General features: G+C 46.5%; 1 protein-coding gene across 1 annotated transcript in view; it reads left to right on the top strand.

Moving 5' to 3' along the window:
• Window positions 1-466: 466 nt before the first annotated feature.
• Window positions 467-23,897, top strand: part of LOC8029363 (adenylate cyclase type 10) — a 48,440-nt gene continuing 25,009 nt past the window's right edge. Inside the window, exons 1-17 of the mRNA XM_042291548.1 lie at window positions 467-569; window positions 5,161-5,421; window positions 7,245-7,343; window positions 8,575-8,613; window positions 8,681-8,827; window positions 11,544-11,761; window positions 13,539-13,590; window positions 13,651-13,739; window positions 15,605-15,752; window positions 16,666-16,697; window positions 16,789-16,901; window positions 16,957-17,033; window positions 17,861-18,056; window positions 18,125-18,328; window positions 18,391-18,580; window positions 18,637-18,744; window positions 23,562-23,848. Of these exons, the coding sequence (XP_042147482.1) occupies window positions 467-569; window positions 5,161-5,421; window positions 7,245-7,343; window positions 8,575-8,613; window positions 8,681-8,827; window positions 11,544-11,761; window positions 13,539-13,590; window positions 13,651-13,739; window positions 15,605-15,752; window positions 16,666-16,697; window positions 16,789-16,901; window positions 16,957-17,033; window positions 17,861-18,056; window positions 18,125-18,328; window positions 18,391-18,580; window positions 18,637-18,744; window positions 23,562-23,848 (2,363 nt within the window). The remainder of the gene's footprint in view (window positions 570-5,160; window positions 5,422-7,244; window positions 7,344-8,574; window positions 8,614-8,680; window positions 8,828-11,543; window positions 11,762-13,538; window positions 13,591-13,650; window positions 13,740-15,604; window positions 15,753-16,665; window positions 16,698-16,788; window positions 16,902-16,956; window positions 17,034-17,860; window positions 18,057-18,124; window positions 18,329-18,390; window positions 18,581-18,636; window positions 18,745-23,561; window positions 23,849-23,897) is intronic.

Below are 23,897 nucleotides of genomic sequence, written 5' to 3'. Positions count from 1 at the left end.
CGCCGCCACAGCTTCGCACGCGAAAAGGCGCCGCAAGCTGCTGAACGCGCCTCACTGTCGAACGCCAGCCCCTCCGCTAGCGGCGCTACGCGCGTCTTTCAAAGCGCCCCCTATAGTTCCCGCACGGAGCGTTATAGCGCACGAGCGGTATAACGCTATATCTGTACATGTGCACTCTTCACTTCTGAAATTCCAAAGAAAGTTTTTCTCAGAAGGGTATGTTTTGTTTATAAATACATTGAGTCCTGGAACTAAGAAAGCCCAAACAACGTAATTGTGAATGATGGAATAGTTCAATATAAAAATACGTTTTGCACGAGACTGAATTTAGAAAGAGTCTACCCTTAACCCTTGGCCGATTTCCGCAACGGGTCACGCGCCATCAAATGTATTGTGGCGCGGACGAAGAAGTCAAAGAGCAGCTGCCGAGCAAAGAAGAAGGAGCGGGAGGAATTCGGCGGACGCGATGTGGAACGCGTACAAGAAAGCGGGCCGCACCGATCCGGCCGGCCACGCCAGAGCGCCGTCGGCCGGGGAAGAGTCCGAGGAGAAGGGCAAGCAGGGAGGCAGTAAGTCGGGGCCCGCTTGTCTACACGCTTTCGGGTCTACACGCTTGTCTACACACGCTGGTCTACACGCTGATTTACACGCTCTCAGGAGCTTCCTCGTCTACATAGAGACCTTTGCAGAGGTCTCTATGTAGACCTTTGCAAAGCGGTGCCATCCTTGTTTGCTGGGCTTTGAAATGCATTCTGAGCATGCGCTGTTGCTCTGTCTTGCGGTATATCAGACGTTGCACATGCGTTTACAGCTCAGTGACTCAGCATTTTTCGCCCGTTTGATAAGCGATGCAAAGGTCTCTACTCCGTTGTACTTTAAGTCCCACCGCAGTGAGAGCTACTACCCGATAAGGCAAATCAACCAGCGCCAAAATTGCCTCGTCACAGTGACGTGCTCCACTGATAAAGTGCGGCTGCAGTGCCAAAGAAGGAAAAGGTGGACGCCCTTTCTGTCATTGAGAGGCACGACCATTGCACTTCTCGAAGTCTAAGCTGCTCAAAGAAGGACAATAGCTGCTGCTATGTGTGCATCGCGCGGCAGTACACTTATATGCTTGGGCGTCTTATACTTGCGGCCGTATCAGGGGCGGATCCAAGGGGGGGGAAGGGGGGAGCGACGGGGGTGGCCACCCCCCCCCCCCCCCCCCCGAACGAAGTCTACCTTTCCCCTCCCCCCTTCTCAGAGGGCAGTTTTACATGGGTGGACCCCACGGTGCACACGAAAGAATGGGAGAAAAGTACCTTACAAATTTTTCGCCCTCCCCCCCCCAATCAAAGTTCCGTATCCGCCCCTGGGCCATATAGGGAGTATTCGGTGGCGGCCATACTTGTGTGCGCGGCTGCTAAGCGCGTGCTGAAGGCGAGCTTCCGCAGTTGATTTGTGAACTCGTTGTGAGCATGCGCTCTGAACAGCACATTCAAATATGGCGTCCGGTAAATACCCCCATTCTTAAACCCCTCGATGTTCGGCTCAAACTCCAACTCAACTCGGTGGAGTGGAGACAAAAATCTACTCCTCCATTCGAGAGGCATTTGGCTTCACAGACGCTTCTGGGCGATTTCTCTACGGAGGAATTCCTCGAGATTTCGTACCCCATTCAAATGACCCCGGTTACGCCTGGAGACTAAATTATTCACCGATGTTTGTTTGCAAACAAGCTCGCTGCCGCCCGCTGTCGGCGAACCCCTGCGCGCTTCCAATTTTCTTTTTTTTTTTTTTTTTGTCTCGCATTCCTTTGTTACTTGCACCACGTTCTACAAAGCGCGCAGGTTGTTGCGAACGTATTACAAGTACTTCTCTAAAAGAACATCGTCTTACCCGATCGCTCTGTGTTGCTGAAGAAGAAATAAATGCACTACCGAAAGTGTACTGGGGCACCAAATGCGGTGGCGCCCTCGTAATGGCAATTCGCACCGAATGTGGAGAATACCAACATGTTTTGTCTATAACATAATTTCGTGGGAAAAAAAGATATATATATATATATATATATATATATATATATATATATATATATATATATGCGTGTGTGTGTTTTCGTTATTTTTAATAGAATTAGCTTTACAAACACTGAATTTGTGCATTTTAATCTTTTCTGTAGCCAGCATGCAAGTTTTAGTTTTATCGTTTAAAAAAGCACAAGCGTTTTCCTGTCTTTCAACAGCGGGCAAAATAACGGCGGGCCAGTCCTTCTTTGCCCAAACCTTTTTGCTCCTAGTCTCTTAGAAGAGATATGTTTTACACGGTGTTATTTGAATTGTATACGTTGATAACTAGTCCATTTCTCATCAGTGGCATCCTCCGAAATGCAGCCGCGACATAAAAAAACAACATAGTGAATGATTGTGCCCAATTGACGACGGCTCACATAATTTGTAGTACTTGTTTTGGCGGGAAACCATAATTATTTGGCACTAAGAGAACAATGAATGTGCCAGTGTCTGTGGAACACACATACTTAACATGATTATTTCTGCGGGAGCTGTAAATTTAATTTCGGCGCTTAGCACGTGTGGGCTCGGAACCTGTATTCACACTTGTAGACTACCTGCTGGAGATGAATTCATTAAACTGTTCAGAACGTTTTTATTGCTTCATTCAGACAACACCGCTTGAAAAAGATAAGTCTAGCACACAGTAATGTTAGACTACTTTTTTTGTTTAACATAGGACCGCTCGTCGCTAGGTCATCCATGCCTCGTGTGTTGCCCGCAAATCTACTCCTTTAATTGATTGTCATGCCCGATGCACAGATGTTCCGGTGTCTCGCGATCATAACTCGAATGAAGCCCTCATAGCCTTGATTTAAATTGCGTGCATTAATGCACGACTGGTATAGCCGTCATTGTTGCCGAGGAAGTCAAGCGGTCAAATGCTACTGCCTGTTTTTTTTGTTTTTTTTTTTTTGTTATAATGCAATTGATGCAAATATACAAACGACCTGGACAAGAATGAAAATAAGAATCCCTGGAGAACGGGAACAAAGGGGACAAAAGACAAACACAAATCTCCAAACACAGCTAGGTGACTGGAGCGCAACAAAAAAAAAAAATCCGCCTGGTTCAGGCATCGAACCAGGGACCTCTCCGTTTCCAGTGGAGCGCTCTCCCAACTGTGCTAAGAAGGAGTCAGTCGAGCAAAGTGGTCTTATCAACTGCCACCAGTCTGACACCAACAAGGATGAACGGCCTGCATTTTAAGCGTATGATTGACAAACGACCGGACACACTGTGGATCGCGACATGTTTACCAGGTTGCCGGTTATCGTGCCCCTGAATGTCCCAGCGCTGAAGAACTGCAGCTCAATCAACAGCTGGAGCATCGGAGGCACCGGCATACCACGACCGTTCTCGCAGTCGTCCAGCTATAGGGACTTCAGGTGGCTGGTCATCGTCACTTTCGTAAAGCAGTGGCGTGAAAGAAATTCGCAGTCGTCGGACAGCTCCCATCGCGTTTAGCCCGTTCCTGACACGACGCCGTCACACTGGAAGGCTATCGTCTTCGCCCTGATGCAGGAGTTCGTCTGTTCTGAGGAGAAAATCCTCGAACTTGATGAACAATGTGTTGGCCACCACGACATCCAAAAATCAACTCGATTCTCGAGGAACATTTCGGGTTATATACCTCCAACGCTACACCATGGATCTCGGAGGAAATTGTTGGGTATTTCTTGGCTCGGGGGGGGGGGGGGGGGGGGGGGGGGGGGGGAGTTAAGTTTTGAGTCTTGTTTGAATTAAGAAGATAAAGACCGTCTTCACTTGGAGTTTAAGTGAAGTTTCGAATCGAGTAGCGTTTATGAATTTGGCCGTCAGTTTCACTTCAAGCACTGCCACAACCGACGCTACAATCTTATGCGTTATTGGTTTGGCAGCTTATAGCAGAAGAACAAAGACAGCACGTGTAATGTGACGATGCACGTTTAACGATGCTTAATTGAATCCATCGCGTCGTAGCTTCGGTTGTACTTGGAGTGCCACAGAGCAAAATAATGAATCTTAGCGCTGTAAAAGTACTCAGAAAGCTTGTTTGCCCCCACATAAAATGCTGAAACTCTCACCGCTGTGCGTCTAGGTAGGGCATTTGATGTGGTAAACGTTGAAGGCGTATAGCTCTTTTCCTGTAAAATGTGAGACCAACAAACTCGTCATGATGAACGGCGCACGCGTTCGCCACGACCGAGTTAGCGATGGTTAGACGTTGTGTCGCCATCTCCCAATTGCCATCTCCCAAAATTGCCTCATTTGCATTTAGCAAATGAGGCAATTTTTTTTTGCTGCTCGTTTGTACACAGAGCAATTATTTGAGCGATTCTTCGATTTTTTTATTATTATTATAGTAAATATTCGTTTTCCCACAAATAACCTATCAGACAGAAAACATCCTCGATTCTTGAATAGCTATAGCTTTTATTTTCCTTCTTCCTTTCGCCGTCGCTGTCCCTTACTGCCGTAATAATTCATTTTAAAACAGCTTGGCGAAAACAAAATATGAGCAAGAAAACAAACAAAAACAGGTCTTGAATACGAACACTTTGAGAAAAGTCCTTTGAGAAAGAGTTGCCTTCAGGTATTATTCGTCGATTTGTAATTGTACCAAGTTTACTAATTTATTTTTTATTCATGTTTTCGTGCAGAATGCGTCGATTTGTAATCGTACCAAGTTTACTTATTTATTTTTGTTCATCTTTTCGTGCAGAATGGATGAAGAACCTCCGGAAAGACGAAAAAAAGGAAGGAGGTAACCTTTGCGCTGGAACTGCGCAATACAGCACTCTCGCACTTTCTAAAATGTGGTCGCCACCTTGCAAATTCTGAGCAAACCACTCGAAAGGGAATGCTCTGTAGCAATCGCTCTCGGAGCGGTTCATTCACAGGCGGTTCACACTAGAGAAAAATATAAAATGTGTCAAAACAAGCATGCAGACAAGCCACACTCGGCGTTGAGTTTTTAGCACCACTTTACCAAATATACAGTATATATACGTTTCCACCGTTGTCCGCAATTCCGCGAATGCTCATGACTCAGCAGCCATGAGCATCTCAATAACGCTCTACAGCCAATGAAATTGCGGCCGACGAGAACGTCGAAGTGCGAACATATGCCACGCCCGGCGTAGCTGTGAGTGTTATTACGTTTGTTCATTCGTTCACTTCTCAGAACCGGTGGTGGCATGTGACCACAAGACGGCTAGCCGGTGCCTGCTCAACTTGACGCCCGTGGTGTCCGAAACGGTGTCCGGCACCCTGCTCAACGGCACCTTCCTGCCGGACATTTGCCTCGAGGTGGTCCACGAGAAAGCATTCTCTAAACTGCCCTTCGCGAAGGTGGCCATGACCGTTGTCCTCTTCGCGGACATTTCAGGTAAGCCTACGCTGGATTGCTTACTAAAGTTCCAGGATCAACGGTTCGGTACTTCTTGATTCTTACAAGAAGAGACATTCTTTAGGGCGCTGCTGGTGTGACGATGCACATTTCAAAAGGAAGAATGTGACCGGTGTGTATAGCACCCAAATGAATTGGAACACGCATATCCTACACGCAAAAAGTGACTTCAGACTCCAGTAGATCAACCTACCAATTTTTCGCGCTGCCACTCAGAGAGAGATTGGTAGGGTAACGTGCTTGCATGCAGCGAGCATTCCTTTTATGAGGTCGTTTTTTCTAAGGCAGTGCTCAAGCTCGATCAATCGATCAATGCCATTCTCACACCAAAAACCTCTTGAACCGGGAATTTTTGAAGCTGGCGCACTGGTCCATTTGTTAGAGCAGTCATCTGAATGAGCTCTAGATTTTGACAGCTATCGTATTTCCGGCAGATGAGCAGATCAAGAGAGCGACAAATGTCGTATACCACTAATGTGGATTTAATGTTATTACGCACATCAGTTTCTAATACCATAGCTGCGTGAGCACTTCCAACCGACCTTGTATGCAGTCCTGCCTGCAACACAAGCTCGCGCTACTTGATATTCCAGTCTTCGGGACTGCACACTATCATAACCCCGACGGAAACAGGTCCGGCTTGCTAGAAAGACGGTGAAAGAAAGCACTGCAAAATCCAGCGCAGGAGCTGACGAGGAGTAAAACCTTAGCCCCTTCATTTTTTAAAAGTAGCGCAAGGTGCGTCGATGAAAGAGGCACGTGCAACGTGCAGCCGTTGGGAAGATCATGGTGGCACAGCGCAGCACTGAACTAGATTTCAGACGCCATGTTCTTCCTAAAAGTGGCGCGAGGCACGTACCTTGAGCGTTTCCACGATAAATGGTGGCACTTGTCAGTTATTGAGGGTAAATCGCCTCGATATGTTTGCGTTTGTTTTGCGAGTAGCGTCAAATGCACCAGCCCACGAGGCCCGTGTCTGGAGCGGCCCTTGTAAGTAAATGGAGGCGCAGCACTGAAATGAATGGCCCTTGGAAGCGAATGGCAGTGGAGCACTCGCTCGTGGAACGTGTCTTGCGCGTTTCCACAACCATGGTTGGCGGCACTTGTAATCGTACCGCGTCTCAAGACGTTCACGTGCCCCATTCTTTGCAGTGCCTTCTTTCACGCAGTCTCAGCTGAGATTTTGCTCTAGCAGGCTGGCCCAGAAAGTTCATTCTGGATTAGTTTTCCTTGGTACCAGATGTATTTCTTCTTGCAAGTAAAAACCCTAGTTACAGGGACCTCCTTAACCGCAATTAAGTCACCCTTAAGTGTAGTTACGTTTTACCACAGTTAGCTCACTATACCTTCCGATAATCTTTTTTTTAATATAAGCGAAGAGTGCGCGTGCACAGCTTTGATGGGTGCTCTTGATTCACAAGCGCACGTGTGCCCATAGCTCTGACTGCATAGCCACAAAACGTTCTCCGAAAAGAGTAAAGTGCGGTAACTGTGGTTGCGCGTAACTGCAGTTAGTATGTTAGTGTAACTAGAGCTTAAGATGTTGAAAGCCTACTACAGTCATGCTAATGCATTCATTGGAGTACAGTAAATCCTGCGTAGATGCCTACCTACGTTCATCTAAAATGTGGACTAAAAGAGGTGTCCTCTTGTCGTCAATTTATTGCTCGTCACTGTTAAACACTAGGGAGGCTTTTCTTGTCAATGCGAGCCGTGCGTTTTTACACGACGGACTGTGATGTTTTGTGGACACTTAAATTGGGGAAAAAAACTAGTGAAGCCATTTTTGTGGTGCCCCGCAGGGTTCACGGCACTCACGGAGACTTACTCCATGACTGGAGCGCTGGGAATCGAAGCCCTGACCAGGACCCTCAACCACTTCTTCGGTCACATCATCCAGCGTGAGCAATTTTTTTTTTTTTTACTTCGAGCAGGAGTGGAAAATTTCTAATAAAGAAAATACCAAAGTAAATTGTCAGTTTTCCAGTCGGTGATGAATATTTGTTCATATCTTCTCAGAACTGCTAGTATATTGAAGAATTGGCTGCTCGTATACATTTATGCATTACAGAGTTTTAAATTAATAACCAGAGTTTTAAATTACCAGAGTTTTAAATTAAATAAAGCACCAGAGTTTTAAATTAATAAAACAGGCCCAATATGTATAGCATACCTCTAGTGACGACCCCCCCCCCCCTCCCCCCAATCAAAGTTAACACACTCTCTGGCATGATAAGGGGCTGTTCACACATACAGAACAGCGCCGAATCGAAGCTGAAAAAGACGCCGATGCGGCGCTGATGCTGTGCCGAGCTGTCGGTTTAGCAGCGATGCATAGCGCTCTATCTCCGCTCACCTCTGTGGAACAGTCCGTCGGCTATAAGTCACGTGCAAGTGAGAGCTGCGTGTGCTCCCTTTTCCTGTGCCGATTTGGCGCGGCGCTGTATATGTAAACCGGCCTTAAAAACGGCAAAAGGATTTAAGTTTTTTTTTTTTTTAGCATTGCGAGTTTTTTTAGTTTTAGTTCTTGATAACACTTGGGTGTTCCCTAAGCTTAGAACATTTCCAATATTTCCGAACTAATAATGATGATAGGTAAGCAAGATTACCTAACTTTAAGCACCCTCGACTTCGTAAATCAAAGTTGACGTGCTCTCGTAGATATTCGCTACTATGAATACAGCCCAAGTAGTATATATAGAAGCTTTCTAATTTCGCTATTAGAGCAGCTGGTTTGGCTCTGCACAAAATCGGTAAACTGGCTTTTGAAAAAAGTTTATTCTAGCCATAAAAAAAAACATTCAGAAGCCTGTAGCAATGAGATGTGATTTCGCCACACCTTAGCCGCTGTGGAAGCCCATGCCGGCTCGCGATTTCTGCGGCTTGATAATATTATACTGCCGCAATCACTCGATTGTGCGGTTGTTATAAAATCACTTGTGAAGAGAAGAACAATACGCAAATAACTTTTTTTCTGTTTTTGTACTCTAAAAAAAGCATTCAAAATGATATAAGAGTTGTTGTTTTTTTTCTTTTTTTGGTGTTTCTTCTCAAATCTTTAAGATACGTAAATGATCGAAAACGACAGAAATTATTCTTAGTGTCCACTTAACTAAGTCCCGTTCTCTGCAGATATATTCACAGCTGGAGGAGACATCTTCAAGTTTGCTGGTAAGGCGTACGGGAAAAAAGAGGAGAGCTTTCGGATTTTACGGGACAGTGTGCACACGATGCACAGGTGACGCCATCTTCTGCATCTGGAAAGTCGAGGACGAGAGCACCCTGGCCGAGACAATCCAAACGGTGGTGGACTGCAGCCTGAACATCCAGAAGAACTACGGCGAATGGCCAACCTGCATCGAGGTTACCCTGCGAGTCAAGATTGGTAAGCTTCCTATTACGAATAAAGATTCCTCGACTCGCGCATTTTTATGTTCCCTGGAAATTACAATGGTCTACCACGGCCACAAAGTCTGGATGCATGGACAGTGTCTCAGTCTGGAGGCCATTACATGTCTGCAAACGATCAGCCATATCTCTTTCCTTGAAACCATATCAGTTAACTGTCATTTCTCGCGATCCGGGGTTATCTGCGTCTCTTCCATTAAAAGGCTTCTCTCTATGTCATCCAACATGTTGGTAATGTCCGCCGAGATATTTGTAATGTTTCTTGCTTCGTGATTCGTTCTTCGTCGTTCTTATCGGCTATTACTGCAACCCCATTAGTTGAGGAGCGAAAATAATTTGCTCAAGACCCGCCATGTCCTACTATTCGGAAAGCAAGTTCGTCTGCTTCTTTCGGAGGAATTGTGATGACGTCAGAACGCCGAGTCTGGTTGGCTTTGATTGAAGATTAGGGGGAGCACCTCAAAGCAAGCTGCCTTGAGGTCTACCCACTATCCTTCAATCAGAGCCAATCAAAGTTCGGCGTTCTGACGTCACCGCAGCCCAATGCAAAAGAAGCAGACAAACTTGCGCTCCGCATTTAGAGCGTCAGAGAAATGGAGGAAACATTTATTAAGGAATTAAGCAAAGATTTACATTTTGACTGTTTGATTTGTCCGGCAAACAAATTTCCTGCAACGAAATTCCCAGTTAACACTTCTCTCGTTTTTTTTTTCTTATTTGATATATTAGGATATTTGATGAAGTCGCATTTTTATGTCCTAAATGATATTAACTGTATCTTTCTTAGACACACTAACACACTTGTTCCTTTTCGACGGTAGGATTAATATTGATCATCTCATTTTAACGAGGAATTTATTATGTGTAAACTTTTATTAGGATTCCGGAACAACTGTTACCTGTTTCTTTAACCGAACGTAGTTAGTAAAACGTACAACAGAGAACTAAAGAACTCTTTTCCGATCCAGCTTACGGTGCTGAGCTTCCCGACATACCATCTCGAGTGTACGTACACAGCGCGACTCTACACTGTTAGCGCAAACGAGCCATTGCCGGATTTCTCTGCTTCCTCTCAGTATTGAAGGACTGCCATCAATACTACTACAGGGGTGGAAAGTGCTCAGTTGGGGAACTAACCTATAGATTGTACATTTCACTTCCCACCAGTACCCTTTCAAAGTAAAATAAAAAAAAGCGCCGAAGTTCTGTTCGCGCTAAGCATTTTGCGCAGTGTACTTCAGACACACGCTTAACTTCAAGTACTGGCGTGAAACAGTTCTTTTTTTTTTTTAATAAGCTCTTTAATAATATTTGCATTTTCCAGCGACAACAAAGACTGGAGTTTCTCAACTTAAACTCCCCTGCCGATATGAGAATTGTGTAAACGGGAAAGGGGACGATAAATCCCAGAGCGCAACTATAGCCTCACAGTCTTGAGATTTTCAGAAGGAAAATTAGAAATGTGATACAAGGACCAATCCTAATTATGCCGTATGTGAGATAAAAACAGAATTCGAAGGGGAAGCAGGTTTCGCACAGGGCAATCAGTCTGCCGCGCATGAATGCATCGTCCTACAGGACCTTCTGCGTTCTCAGCGTCCCCCCCTTCGGCCCGCTTAATCTTTTCTCTTCTGTAAAGGAGTGCAACCTTAAGCTCCGGCCACAAATACATTAAACAAAAGGCAGTCTGCAGAGACTGTCTGAAGCGTGTGTCTTCTCTGTATGACACTCCCGTCACGTTGAAAATACAAAAGCTTTATGTAGGCATGTTCCACGCATACAAACGCATGAAGAAAACATGCTTAGATATGCGGGAGGCGTGCCCGCCAATAATTTTATCGTCATGTCTACTGCGAACATGTTTTTTTTTTGTCTTTTTTTTTTGTATCACGTACGAGCAATGACCGAGACTTTAGTGTGTTGGTGACGACATAATTTGGACATCATCCAGACTGGCAATAACTTTGACTAATTTTTTGCATTTTAAGTACAAATGTCAGCATGCCAGCTTCCCCAGGGAGGCGCAACCGCGAGTCCGCTTCCTTGAAACGCCTGTCGCGACGTTCCATGAAAAGATCTCGCTCGAAATCGCCGAAGCGGCAGGGTGTTCCCGAGCACTATTGAAGCTTAAAAAAAAAATAAGAAAAAAAAAAATACCTGTCTATAAATGAGCTAATGAACCGAATGCAATGAAAAGTTTTTTTTTTTTTTCACTTTTCATTTAATATACTAAAATTTCATAAACGTAGAACTTAGGAAATATTTAAGCATAAAAAAATCCTGTTTCTAGTTTTCTGTTCTTAATGCGAAGGGCGGAAAACGGTAACAACGTCTGGTAGACGTTGCTACTCAAATATGTTAGAGTAGTATAAAGAACAAGCAGATACGAGCGTGTGTAGTATATACTTCTAGTGAGTACCAGCGTAAACCAGATGGTTTTTGCAGTTTTCCTCCCGGTGCGTAAGAAAAAAGAAAAGGCTTTTTTATATTTTTTTCCGAAACTCACACTCGTCAAAGTTGAGCATGATAAATGCACCACCCTGAAGATACCCTCACAAAGAGTGTTAATACACAGCGTTCCTTAGTCTATTAATCCAAATGTTTTCACGCCCGAAAAGCGCTCAGAAACCCCCTGTACCTCGTTGGAGAGTACCAGTTATCTGCTCGTTAATGCGCAATGATTACCGTTGCAGGCATTGCAACGGGCTACCTGGAGTACCACTTCTTCAACGACGAGTTCGACTCGGTCCACTACTCGGCGAGCGGCTCGGTGGTGGAGTACGTACGCAACGCCGAGATGCTCTGCACCGCCGGCGACATCATCCTCACCACCGAGGCATGGGGCTACCTGGAGAGCAAGGGCATCCAGAACCGCTACATCTTCGGCACTCTTCCCGAGGACATGGTCAAGGTCCGCCGTGCGGAATGTTGTCGCTGCCTCTTTCTGCTTGGGAAATTCAGCGAAAGGCGTATTCCACGCACTGTACTTTAAGACATCTTCAGTCTACTTTTCCGCAAAGCACCTGTGGGAGGCAATTTCTGCCATCCACGGAGGAAGCTCAGCGAATAATGATACTGAAAATACGTTTTGATCTAAAAACAGTGAGCTAAGACATGGCCTTTCACAACGCTCAGAGCCACAGGGCATTCAATTTATATCGAAACACATTTTCAGTCTAGTCATCCGCCGATCTCCTTTCATTGACTGCCGCGATTGTTTTTTTTTTTTCTTGTTTTTTTTTTTCGGAGCCAGCAGTAGACGCTACAGACTTCTCAGAGTGTATTCGCGATTGTAGCACGCACCCGACTCGAGTCGACAATAAAGTCCCTCTTGTCTCACCGCGGTGCCGAGCAACTAAAACCGTCGATGCAGACGTAAGGAAAAAATTGCTTTGGAGATAATGACAGTGCGGTAGCTTACTCTATGTTCCTGGCGACTTCATAAACGCAGGCATGGAGAGTTGCTGGCACATCATCATCGCTCAGCAGCTGATGATGTAGAGCCATTGGCCGATAACAGCATCGAAGAACAATTCACGAAACGAGAAGCGTCAAAAGAATAAGTCACCCATCGGCGTTTCTTAGGCTGTCAGCGACCATGGAATGGAGGAGTGAATGGCCGTGCCCAGATGGGAAGCCGCACATGTGGACAGACGAAGTGGTGTGGGCTATCGTCGGCTCTTGTGCTGGTTTCGTTACATCACTGCTTCGGCGGCGTGTTTCTCGATGTCACACTTTTTGGAGCGCAGCTCTTAGGCGCCTGTTTCCGCATTTCGCGGCTTCGCCGATGGCGTAACCGCCCCGCTAAATTTAGCGTGAAATTGAATTGGTGTTGAGGTAACGTGACGTCAATTTTCCCGCTAAATTTAGCGGGGAAAATGATGTCAAAGCACTTTCTGCCACGTCACCCATGAACAAATTCAGTTTCTCCGCTAGATTTTGCGGGAAAATTGACGCCACGAGACCTCAACAGCAATTCAGTTTCCCTGTTAAATTTAGCGGGGAAAACGATTTCACTTGACTTTGTGTCACGTCACGCATGAACAAATTCAGTTTCTCCACTAGATTTAGTGGGAAAACTGACATCACGTGACCTCAACACCAATCTGAATTGGTGTTGGAAGCTGAGTTAGCATTGAGGTCACGTGTCCTCAATTTTCCGGCTAAATTTAGCGGGGAAACTGTGAGAAAAGGGGAGGAGAGAGGAGCAGGGAAGGAGGAAAGAAGGAGGGGAGGGTATGGAGAAGGAGGACGGGTATACCCTCCTCTCCTCGTCCTCAAGAGCTGCGCTCTAAATTCGCATTGCAGGGATTTGTAAACGCCTTTCAAGTTTTTGATGGGCAAATGTATACAGTGGTAACTGCGCATAACGTTCCTTACAAGCCACTGAGACTGTTTGCAAGTACAATATTAGATGCTTGTGCGTGCAAACTTTCCCACCATGCACTCCTAACACCAATTACCGCGGTCTCTCTTTAATCATTGTAGCCAAATAAAAAAGCGAATGGTTTCGCGCCTCACCGGTTACGCAATCTTTACCGGTGTGACAATACGTCTGCGCACCAGAATATACCGGATACGGTGACTGAAATGACCTAAAGAAGATCAAGAATTTCTCTTGCGCGTGCTTTGCTGTTCAGTATGCAATCAGAGGCCCGTGTGTACTGATCGTAGATCGATCTTTGCAGGTTCTTGGCTTCGATCCCTCCGTATCGGAAGAAGAGAGGGTATCGTTTACAGGTCAGAGCCGCGACCATCTCTTTCAGTGACTGTCTGTATACGGGCGACTCTCTTTCGCAGGTTTCTCCGGTGTGCGGCCGGCGCTCTACGCCCTCAACTTCGAGGATGCGCCTCTGCTCAAGAGGTTCATCTCGCCGGTTGTGGTGAATGTGAGTCGTCCATCCCGTATACACTCTAAGAAAGCGTCTGTGAGTTCATGTTCCCGCGGGAGACAGTCAATCCCGGTGAACAATAAAAGAATACCATCTAATAAAGAAGCTAAAATACAATAGACCCTTTCCGGAATTCAGTCTGGTCACTTTGATCACTGTTATCATCGTCTGAAAAGTGGCATATCTGCTATGCTAATGACGTCTTCTGTTCACTGATAAAAGAAGCTGAAGATGCTCCTAAGGAAATGATTCGAGGCCTACACATTCTAGACGTTAGCGCGACGTGAAGCAGGAATTGGATGCAAGAGCTGCGTAAGCATTCATTTTTAACTCGGTCTCAGTCAATATGTTAGTAGAACACACTCGGCTTCAAAGCCCCTTCATGTGTAGAACTCTATCAAGGCATCTATGTGGGTTGGCGCTTCGTTATGACTGGTTGCATCTTTTCCGCCATCGACACTGAAAGGAATTAAAAAAGAACTGTACAGTGAAGGGCACATTCTCGTCTACCGTTGACTTGCGAATTTCACGGTGCCCCATAAAATACTGCAGACCACAGTTTCATTGCCGCCATTAGTACGGCAAAAGTTAAACTTCCATTTGAGTCACCAGACGGCACTGAATTCCGGAAAGGGTTTATTAGATATGCTAACTGATATGTGGACGGGGGCAATGAGACAGTCAGCTTCACGTTCTTTGTCACCCCGCATGTTTCACTTTTTTTTCGGTACAATCGAATTCTTTTCTTCGTCAATCGATGGGATTCTTCCACTGTTTGCCGTAATTCGCTGTTTCGCGTTCTGAGGGAAAATGAACTCAAAGACCGTTGTTTGGAGTGTGGAGCCAATCTACACTCCTTTCACCTCTAAGCTGGCAGTGCGGTGGGAGACACACGCTCGCCGGCCCAATCAACAGCCTCTCTTTCAGCACCCGACCCCGCTTTCTGCGCGTGTCTACGTTCGGGAATGAAATCACGGGGAGAAAGATGGATGTATAACAACGACCGCGAACACCGTAGCTACCTCCGCATTTTCAGCTCAAGGGTGAACAGTGTATAAACGTTTCTACAAACAACAGATGCCAAGAAACTCGTGGGGTTTCACCAAATCCAACTGGATCATTCGAGGCCCGCAAACGTCCTCCTCTTTCTCTCTGAAACATCACCACACTCGGATGGCGCCAACTCAGCAATTGGACCCGAGCCCGATGCCGATCGTTCTTCGACGCGTTGATTGGACACGAGATTCTGCCGAACGCTGACGTAGCACTCGCATCCAATCCATGTCTTCGCTCCACCAGACGGTGATGACGTCAAGATACTAGCCCACAGGCTTTGACTATCCGAGGTGGTCTTGGTTTTAGGCGCCTAAATTTTATTTTACCCATCACAAATAAGTATTCAACGAGAAACCCTACTCATCGCTGCAGAAGATATTCTGCAGCGATGAGTTACATGCTCGGGAAGTGCAGAGTCACGAGGTACGAGGCCGCCGTCTGCTTGACCGAACCAACATATACCACCTAGAAGTCAAGGCCTGCGCATGACATCATTGCTAGTGGTTCCCCGACTTACCCCAAGCAGCAAACACGCTGAACCTCGAAGCAAGTACGCTGTAAAGCGGCGGACGCGTGCGTTTGGCGTCGATGCGCGCGTAGTAAGACGCTGCAAGATGCGGAGGTGGCGACGCTGATGCTAGCCAGGGGGTGCTGCGTGAGTTTATTAATAATAACCTTTTAAGGGGGGGGGGGGGGGCAGGCTTAATCTTTTAGGTGGTGTTGAACAGCCACGCGGAGCATTGACTGACCCGCGGCTCAAGACTTATAGGATATGTCGTGAACCACAGCTTCGAACGGCATTGCAGATTAAGACCCAAGAAGAACTCATCTTCTTGTCCGAAATGAGGCACGTGACCATCGTCTTCGTCTGCATGCCCGACTTCATCGACATCGACCTGGCCACGCTTTCTGCGCTCTACCGAATCGTGAGCTCCGCTCTAAAGGAAACGGACGGTAAGAATACGCCTGTTTGCCTACTGCGTCGCAATATCCTCGCAAAGGCAATGATAGGTCTGCGTTTAATCAGTTCTACCGATGAAAAGGGCCGAAAACATATTGCTCTAGTGACCATGTAATAAGAGTGGCAAAGGGATTGAGCGCAATTTTTGCCCCTCGACTGTATACGGCGTTTTGGGCGCGATACCTCTAATTAGGTAAATTCATTAAATTATTACTTGTCTCTGGATTGAAAGCGTCTGAGAGAAAATGATTTGTGTTGCGAGTTTATCACGGGGCAGTATGCATATACGAGGTTGTTAAAGTGAGCACAAATGGTAAAGTCAGGTCACCCAGGAAGGCTTTTCTGTGTCAAGGCTAAACAGGGACGTCCAGCAATACCTCTAGTTTTAACGCCACTATTAAAAAAGTATTTGAGGGTTTGATGTAAATAGTGGAAATAGCGAAAATAATTTTTAAAGAAATAAAGAGCACGCGTTTGAAGAAAATTATGGGCTTCAATGATCATCAGTTTAACATTTGTTACAGGTGCTATCCAAAAATACGTCTTTATGTAAGATTTCATATATTAAGCTGGAATTTCTCCTAAATGCTGTTCTGGACTTTTTTTTTGTAATTTGGTCGTTGGGGTGCTGAAACCTTTTGATTAACCGTTACAATTTGATTATCTTTGAAAGTCCACCGTGCGTATCTGTTCATAGTCGATTTAAAACCAAGTTTTAAAAAAAAATCAGCTGAAAAAAACGCGAAAAAATAATCTTGAAGCTTTTTATCTAAACGAATTTCCCCAAAAGTTCCACAAACTGTTTAGTGTTATTATTATTTTAAAATACATTTTATAAATTAGAAACTCCAACCTGTAGACAAGCATGTGTCCGAACGGTAATTATTTGTACTTGTCCTTACACAGGTGTTCTCAACAAGGTGATCACCTTCGACAAGGTTTGTGACACATCGGAGTAATAGAAATGTTAAATTTTCTCGCGAATACGTCGAAAGATTAAACAGCCAACAATTTGTTTGGTTTCCTAAGGGCTGCTCTTTTCTTGCCGTGTTCGGCCTTCCGGGCTACAAGGGAAAGAATGAGACGTGCAACGCTCTCATGTGCTCCAACAAACTAGTGCACGAAGTCAGCGCCATGAACATGTGAGTCGTATTCTTATTGCCGGGTATGCCTCGAATTTCGGCGTTTTACTTGCAGAAAAGTGACGGCTGGAATCACTTCTGGTATGACCTTCTGCGGTATCATTGGCCATCCATTACGACAGGAGTACACGGGTAAGAAACAAAACTGACAATGTCACGTGGGGTCTCTCATTCACAATCTCATTTCGCATAGTGTATTACAGCAAAGATGCGATCCACAATAGGCCTATCACACAGGTTACTTTTGTGTTTCGTCACCTCAGGTGTTAGCACCGCATTGTCCCCAATATTTGTAGCATCATGAAGAAAGCCTTCTTAGATGCCTCAGACTGGCCATGGGACATTCTGAGAGCTGCAGAAGGTTCCTCTTCAAGTTATTCCTACTAGCTTCGACTCGGATATATGACATGAATCTAAATTGTAAAATAATTCACTATTTTATAATATATCCTAATGTAACATTAAGACTGTGGTGCAAAATGTTTTAGAAACTTTTCGTGTTTTCGCACGACAGTCTCAGGTGACTTTTCGGCCTCTCTCAGAAATCCAGAAGGCTCTTGGTCAAGTTATTCCTACCAGCTTCGACTCGCATAAATGAGATGTAACTTGATTGTAAAGAATTAACTATTTTTTATCCTAAATCATAACCTAACATTGTTATAGTGGTGCAAAAAATATAGAAACTTTAAATAATTACGCACTACAGTTTCAGCTGTCATATTTCGATTATCACCAGTTCGCCTGCACACTCACTGATATTTTACACGTTTATTGCTGTAACTAGATTTTTATGAAATGCATCAACGATCTGTGCAACCGAATATTGGTATACCAGATTTATTATTTATTCTTGATATCTTGGACATTCGCTTTAAAACTTTCTCTCTGAATGCTTTTGACGACTTGAGGTTACCTAACGAAGCTAAATAAATACAAAGGCCAGAGATGATGATGCGCAGTGATTGGTCGAAAAGTCAACCTCGCCGCTCGACTCATGAGCAAGTACTCAGACGTCCGCGTGGTCTGCGACGAGGACACCTACCAACGGTCGGTGCTGGTCTTGGGACCGAACAATTTCAAGGAGCTGGAGTGGCGCAAGCTCAAGGGCATCGAACACATGGGGCGCGTGTTTCAGGTCCAACTATCAACCGAAGAGTGAGTGCACCTTCGGTGCTATTCGGCCGCAACGTGGAATGGACACCGCGGCATGTCGTTTTTTGCAGAGAAGTGATGGACGAGGTCGCAGTCTATCCAGGCACGGTGATGGGCATGGTCCATGAGAAAGACGTGATCGACTCCTTCCTCGTGGACTTTGTCGTCAAACGCCGACTCGCCAAGCACATGCTGCTTCTACGCGGGGAGACGGGCTGCGGGAAAAGTCACCTGCTCTTCTGGACCATGAAGAGCGCTGAAAAAAAGGGCTACAAGTATTATTTATTTTGTTGTCTCCTACCCACTGAGTTCAATACATGTTTCTGTTTTCCACTAGATCTGCCTCATGCCACGCCGGGGTTCGTACCATGCGGCACCCCTTCAGTTCCGTTTGCTTTTTGTTGAGCCGCCTGCTTGATAGTCATGGACTCAAGCCAAACTCTGAAAACAACACAATTCTAGATGATATGCTGGGACCGGACTCGTCAACGCCCTTGGTCATCAACAAGGGAATCATTCGCCTGAAGGTAAAGGTCAAGTTCATCCGTGTAAACTACCTCTACGACCATGATCTATATTGCAGAATGCTCCGACACTCAAGTTGGCCAGTGCTGGAAGCCTTGTAGACGTTCCGTGGCAAGTCAAAAGCGTGACACAAGCCAAAGACCATTTGACTATGATTATGGAGCGAGTAAGTGCTTCATGCTCTCGATCTCTTAAGTATCGCGAGTAGAGCTGTCGAAGACGCAGGCACGCTGGAATACAATACTACGCGAGCTGCTTCGACCTCCCTTTCACTCGTGTAAGAACAACGTTTTCTAAATATATTCGTTAGAGCTGCTATGTCCAAAGTGTCTGCCTGCTGTACACAGTCGTAGGTGGAGATCTAATGTTAACAACAAGGCACTTCTTCGGTATTTTCTTCTTCACGCGGTGCTCTTAACGATGCAGTGCTGGGCAGCTGGTGGAAATGCTCGCCATAAGTCTCCTACAATGTCGACTTCGATTCGGGACAGAACAGCAAACCAATGAGCCAAGCGAAACAGGGCACGTTGAGCAGCAGAGTGGAACAGTGAGAATAGTTGGGTCGGAGCCCCCCTTCCCCCCGTAGTAGAACAATGCGCATGCTTTTTCCTGGAACGGAAAAAGCCGTATAAAAAAGAAGTGCGCGAATCTAGTCCGGACGTGCACCTACCAACCTGAAGCACGTGCAGCATGTATGCGAAGGTATCTTTGACAGGCTTTCAATCACCTGTCTTGCAGCGGTACAACGATTTTCTGCGTTTCTTAAATGCCGCCCAGGGCTAGTCCTTGACAATCATAACCTACAGAACACGTGCTTATTTTTTTTCGTTACGCAATTAGAGCCGCAAAAAAACTTGGAGAAAAACAAGCAGCGGTCAACTTTTCAGCCCAGAGTCAGAACAAGCGGACAGGCTCTCTGGTCCCGATTATATACCACAAATGTTCATCATAGCAACTGGTAGAGGTTCGGCAAAGCATATGGCACGCGTTGACTTCCACACATTGTAAGAGTTCGGCTATTCCTGTCATTGCAGCCTTTGGGCTCAAGCCACCGTCCGAATACGCATCGAGACATGCATTATGTCACCGGCCCAGCTGAGTGTTCACGCAGTGATCGTGTAGGGGCTGTACTTGAATGTCGTCACCAACGGTGCCCTACGTCAACAATGAAACTCACGACTACGTCATTACGTTTGGGAAGGAGAGACTGAAAGATGTAGTTTGTTTTTATCCTTGAGATCAGACGCAACCAAGAAGCATCTCGATTAGTGGCGTCTCATGCGAGCGTATACCGGTCCCACTAATGCCAGTAAGGTGTGAGGTGAGAAACTTTTCAACCGAATATCATTGTACGGCCCGTTCAATCGAGTTCATAAGCACCGAGAGATCCCAGGCCTGACAAGAGCACATTCGTGTCAATCCGCACGTGCTTCAGGTTGGCCGGTGATGATAGGTCGTGTTTGAATAACCCAAGTGGGACCATAGGGGATCGCACAAGGGCCATCGCACCAAGCGGGTGATGAATCCTATTTGTTCTCACTTCCACTTGTACTCACTGAGCAGCAAGACCATCACAATAGCAGCTGATTAGACGTCAATTCAAGCTATGCATACTTCATCTGCCAAATGTCTATGCGGAAAGCAAGTTCGTCTGCTTCTTTTGCAGGGGTTGTGGTGACGTCACGACGCCGAGCTCTTATTGGCTCTGATTGGAGAATAGTGGCTAGACCTTGTGGGGATTTTGGACACTGAGAACTTCGGCGACGATGCGGACGGCGCGGGAGAAACGAGCGCGGGGCCAAAGCACGGGGCGCGAGGCGCGTGACGGGGCGACAGGACAGTTGAGCCATGGCGGCGCAAGCCACCGAACACCGGGCTCGAAGAATAAACATGTCTCCATCATGACTTGGCCCCTTCCTCCGGACAAGCGGTGAGCGAGAATACCACAAATGGCGCACCAACGTGGGACTCGCTGCTTGTCTGGGGCCGGGTAAAAGAAAACCACGATGGACGAGATTAACATCATCCGCGATGGACGCCTGCTTGGATGCCGCTGCCAGGCCAAGGCAAGTCCTGGGGGACCCTGCTGGAAAGGCCGACTCCAGGTACTCGGGCTGCTGCGAGCAGCAGCCGTTGTACAGCCCGTCGAACGCCCTCCCAGACTTCGCAAGAGGAGCAGCGAATATCTTCGAGCTGTCCACGGGCGGCTACGCGAGGGACCCCTGACTGCGAGCGCCGCGATCTCCAAAATTATGCCCCGGCGGACGTTCAATTTCTGCTGTGCTTCGCCATCTCGGTGGAGCACTCTTAACAACAACACTGAATAGATCAGAGACGTCAAGGAGAGCCTTCGAGAGAGGCAAGAACCAGTAGGAAGACATTGAGACGATCACGGGAGGCGTCAATTATCCGCTTTGAGATTAAGCTGTCCGGTTCTCACGCTTTGCTCTTCCTGTATTGCTTTTGGTACATCAGTCAAGGAGGTTGGAAAGGCTATAAAATGCAGGGCTTATCGCTGGATTTTAATTTATTTTAAAGCGACAGTGCTGGCGTTTGCGTTAGTTCTCCCTTTTCCCCCGATCTAGTCGTAGTGCAAGCTGGAAGACTTTTTAAGTTAAGCCGCGCTAGTGATGATGCTCGGTTGGGGGGAGGGAGACTGGTCAGAAAACAGGCAAACCGTTTGTTATTCTCTCTTTTCCCCTTAATTTTATATCATTGTTTATTGGAAAGCGAAAGTGACTGCTTTGACATACGCTCTTTCTCTTCACGCGAGCTAGTCGGGGTGTGAGCTGGAAGACTTTTTAAAGTTGAGCGGCGCTATTGACGATGCTCGTTTGGGGAGAGACCGGCAGGAAAGCTGACCGATACTTTGTTATTCTCCCTTTTTCTTAATTTTAAGATGTGGACCCGGTTATTGGCTACATGAAGTTAATCATATTTGTGAGGTGTTCTGCCCCGCGAAGTAGGGTTGGTGCAAACGTCTGTAGTAATGAACTGCCTGCTGATTTTGTGATACATGAGCAATCCAGAAGGGGGGGAAGATGTGGGGATTTTGGACACTGAGAACTTCGGCGACGATGCGGACGGCGCGGGAGAAACGAGCGCGGGGCCAAAGCACGGGGCGCGAGGCGCGTGACGGGGCGACAGGACAGTTGAGCCATGGCGGCGCAAGCCACCGAACACCGGGCTCGAAGAATAAACATGTCTCCATCATGACTTGGCCCCTTTCTCCGGACAAGCGGTGAGCGAGAATACCACAACCTCAAGGCAGCTTGCTTTGAGGTCTACCAGCTATCCTTCAGTCAAAGCCAATCATAGCTCGGCGTTCTGGCGTCACCACAATTCCTACAAAAGAAGCAGACGAACTTGCGCTCCACATAGTCGGTGACAGACCAAGAATTCAACAGAAGCTTCTCCTCCAGCACACCATCTTTGCCTTCCTCTGGTCTTTGGCTGCACGTGCGGCAAAGTGCTATCAAAGGCAGAAAACTTGAGATCTAGAAGGAACATCATAACTTCTCCCCGACTATATGTGTACGGGGAGAAACTGAGGGAGAGGAGGAGATAAGAGCGTGTGGTAAAGTCAAAGCATTGAGGTCTGATTGGAAGGATAGCAGGGCGACGCGGAGGCTAGCTGCTTTTCTCTCTATCTACTGTCTCCCTCCAATCAGCGTGAGCGAGAGCGTACTCTGCTCTTCGGGCAGGCCTTAGCGTTCAAACACATAAAGCCGAACGCCGGCGTCGTCTGCAGTCGTAGCTATGGTCGTCTTACCTTTTATACGGCTTTCGGAAATCCACCGGTCCTTCACGAGCGATGACTTTGCCTCTGGGAAAACGGAGAGGAAAAACATGGAAGGGTACGTTGTTTTTGGCGACTAACAACTACCAGATACGTTCCAACGAACAAGAAACCCAAGTGCAAGACGTCCTCTGCTCCGGACAAAGGAGCAGCTGCAGGGGCGGAGCTTTGTCGCACACGTGGTCCCTTTCTCTCGCCGCACCACGCCTCCTCCTATCCTTCCGTTTCACTCCGCGTAGTGTAGGCCAATACACGGGCGCTTTCCAAAGTCGCTCGGTCGCGCCTGTGCCTTTCTCGACAATGCAGATGTTTTATTAATTACAGCATAGGCGGACAATACAGCTACAAAGTAGTTTTGTTGCGAAGCCGGCAGTGTTCCCTAGAGCGCACTTTCACTAGCATCTACCGGATGAGTCACAGAACATCGCCTAAACTTTTCCCGTGGTAACTACGCATCGCAAGGAAAAACAATTGCTACCGTATTGGTTGCCGCCGGGGGGCCAGTTTAGTGAAGTACATAGCGTTTCCGATAATTAAGTTCTTAGTTGGTTTTTAAAATCTAATTTTTTGTTAGAAAAAATACACTATACGTTTCAATTAGAAACTTGCGTAGTGTAATCGAAAACCACTAACTCAGTCAATTTTAGAAATATTTCCACTGTGTGGCAAGTGTGGTGGTGCACAAAACCTTTAGCTTGAGCTACAGGCCCAAGGCTGGCGGAGCGAAGATACTGACGATAAGAAACGGAAAACACAACGCGAGCGCGCCAAAGTTGGATACATTTGTGGGATCCAGGACTTATTTCAACTTCTCTCCAAAATGACTGATTTAGTCATTTTCAATTATGTTCATCAAGCTTTCAATTGAAACTATGTGCTTGTTTGCACCAATGAAAAAGTAACTATGAAAATTTATTAAAAACGTAAGAATCTTACATTTTGTTTGTTCAGCGATCAATAGTGGCGATTTTATATCTGAGCAAGTTTTTACGCGGAAGGTTTGGCCGATGTTCGGTGAAACTCCCCGTATACCTTGCAGGCAAAAGGCAACGCTCCAGAGCACAAAAAAAGAACGTTTTTACCATGTGTATTGAGCAGACTGCGAACAAATGTTTGGTGCGTCTTAACCCAGGTTGAAAGAGCTATTGTTAATATAGGTCCTGTTTATAAACACGGTGTTGCAGTTATGCTCCAAGGCACCATGTATACTTGCCGTGGATGACGCCAACTACATGGACACCTTGTCCTGGGAGCTGCTGGATAAGTTCGGCCAGCTCACCAGCCAGCATCCGTGCGTAGTGGCCATGACGAGCATCCCGCACTCTGAACGAGTGCTGCCCCCTATTCATATTCAAAAAATCATGGCCAAGTCGGTGACGGTTGTGGACATTCAGCCCCTGAGTAAGGAGTTCCTTCCAGACTTCTGCTTCCAGAGGCTCAGCGTGAAAGGCATCCACAACCAGATTCTTAGGTGAGTTGAGCCACTCTTTCGCACGGGCGTCCCGCTGATGGCTCTCGAA

This window comes from Ixodes scapularis, unplaced genomic scaffold, assembly GCF_016920785.2.
Source record: "Ixodes scapularis isolate PalLabHiFi unplaced genomic scaffold, ASM1692078v2 PGA_scaffold0__279_contigs__length_252992795, whole genome shotgun sequence".
In the NCBI taxonomy this organism is placed as follows: domain Eukaryota; kingdom Metazoa; phylum Arthropoda; class Arachnida; order Ixodida; family Ixodidae; genus Ixodes; species Ixodes scapularis.
The sequence above is the reverse complement of the archived record's forward strand: the minus strand, read 5'-3'. Positions and strand labels throughout refer to the sequence as shown.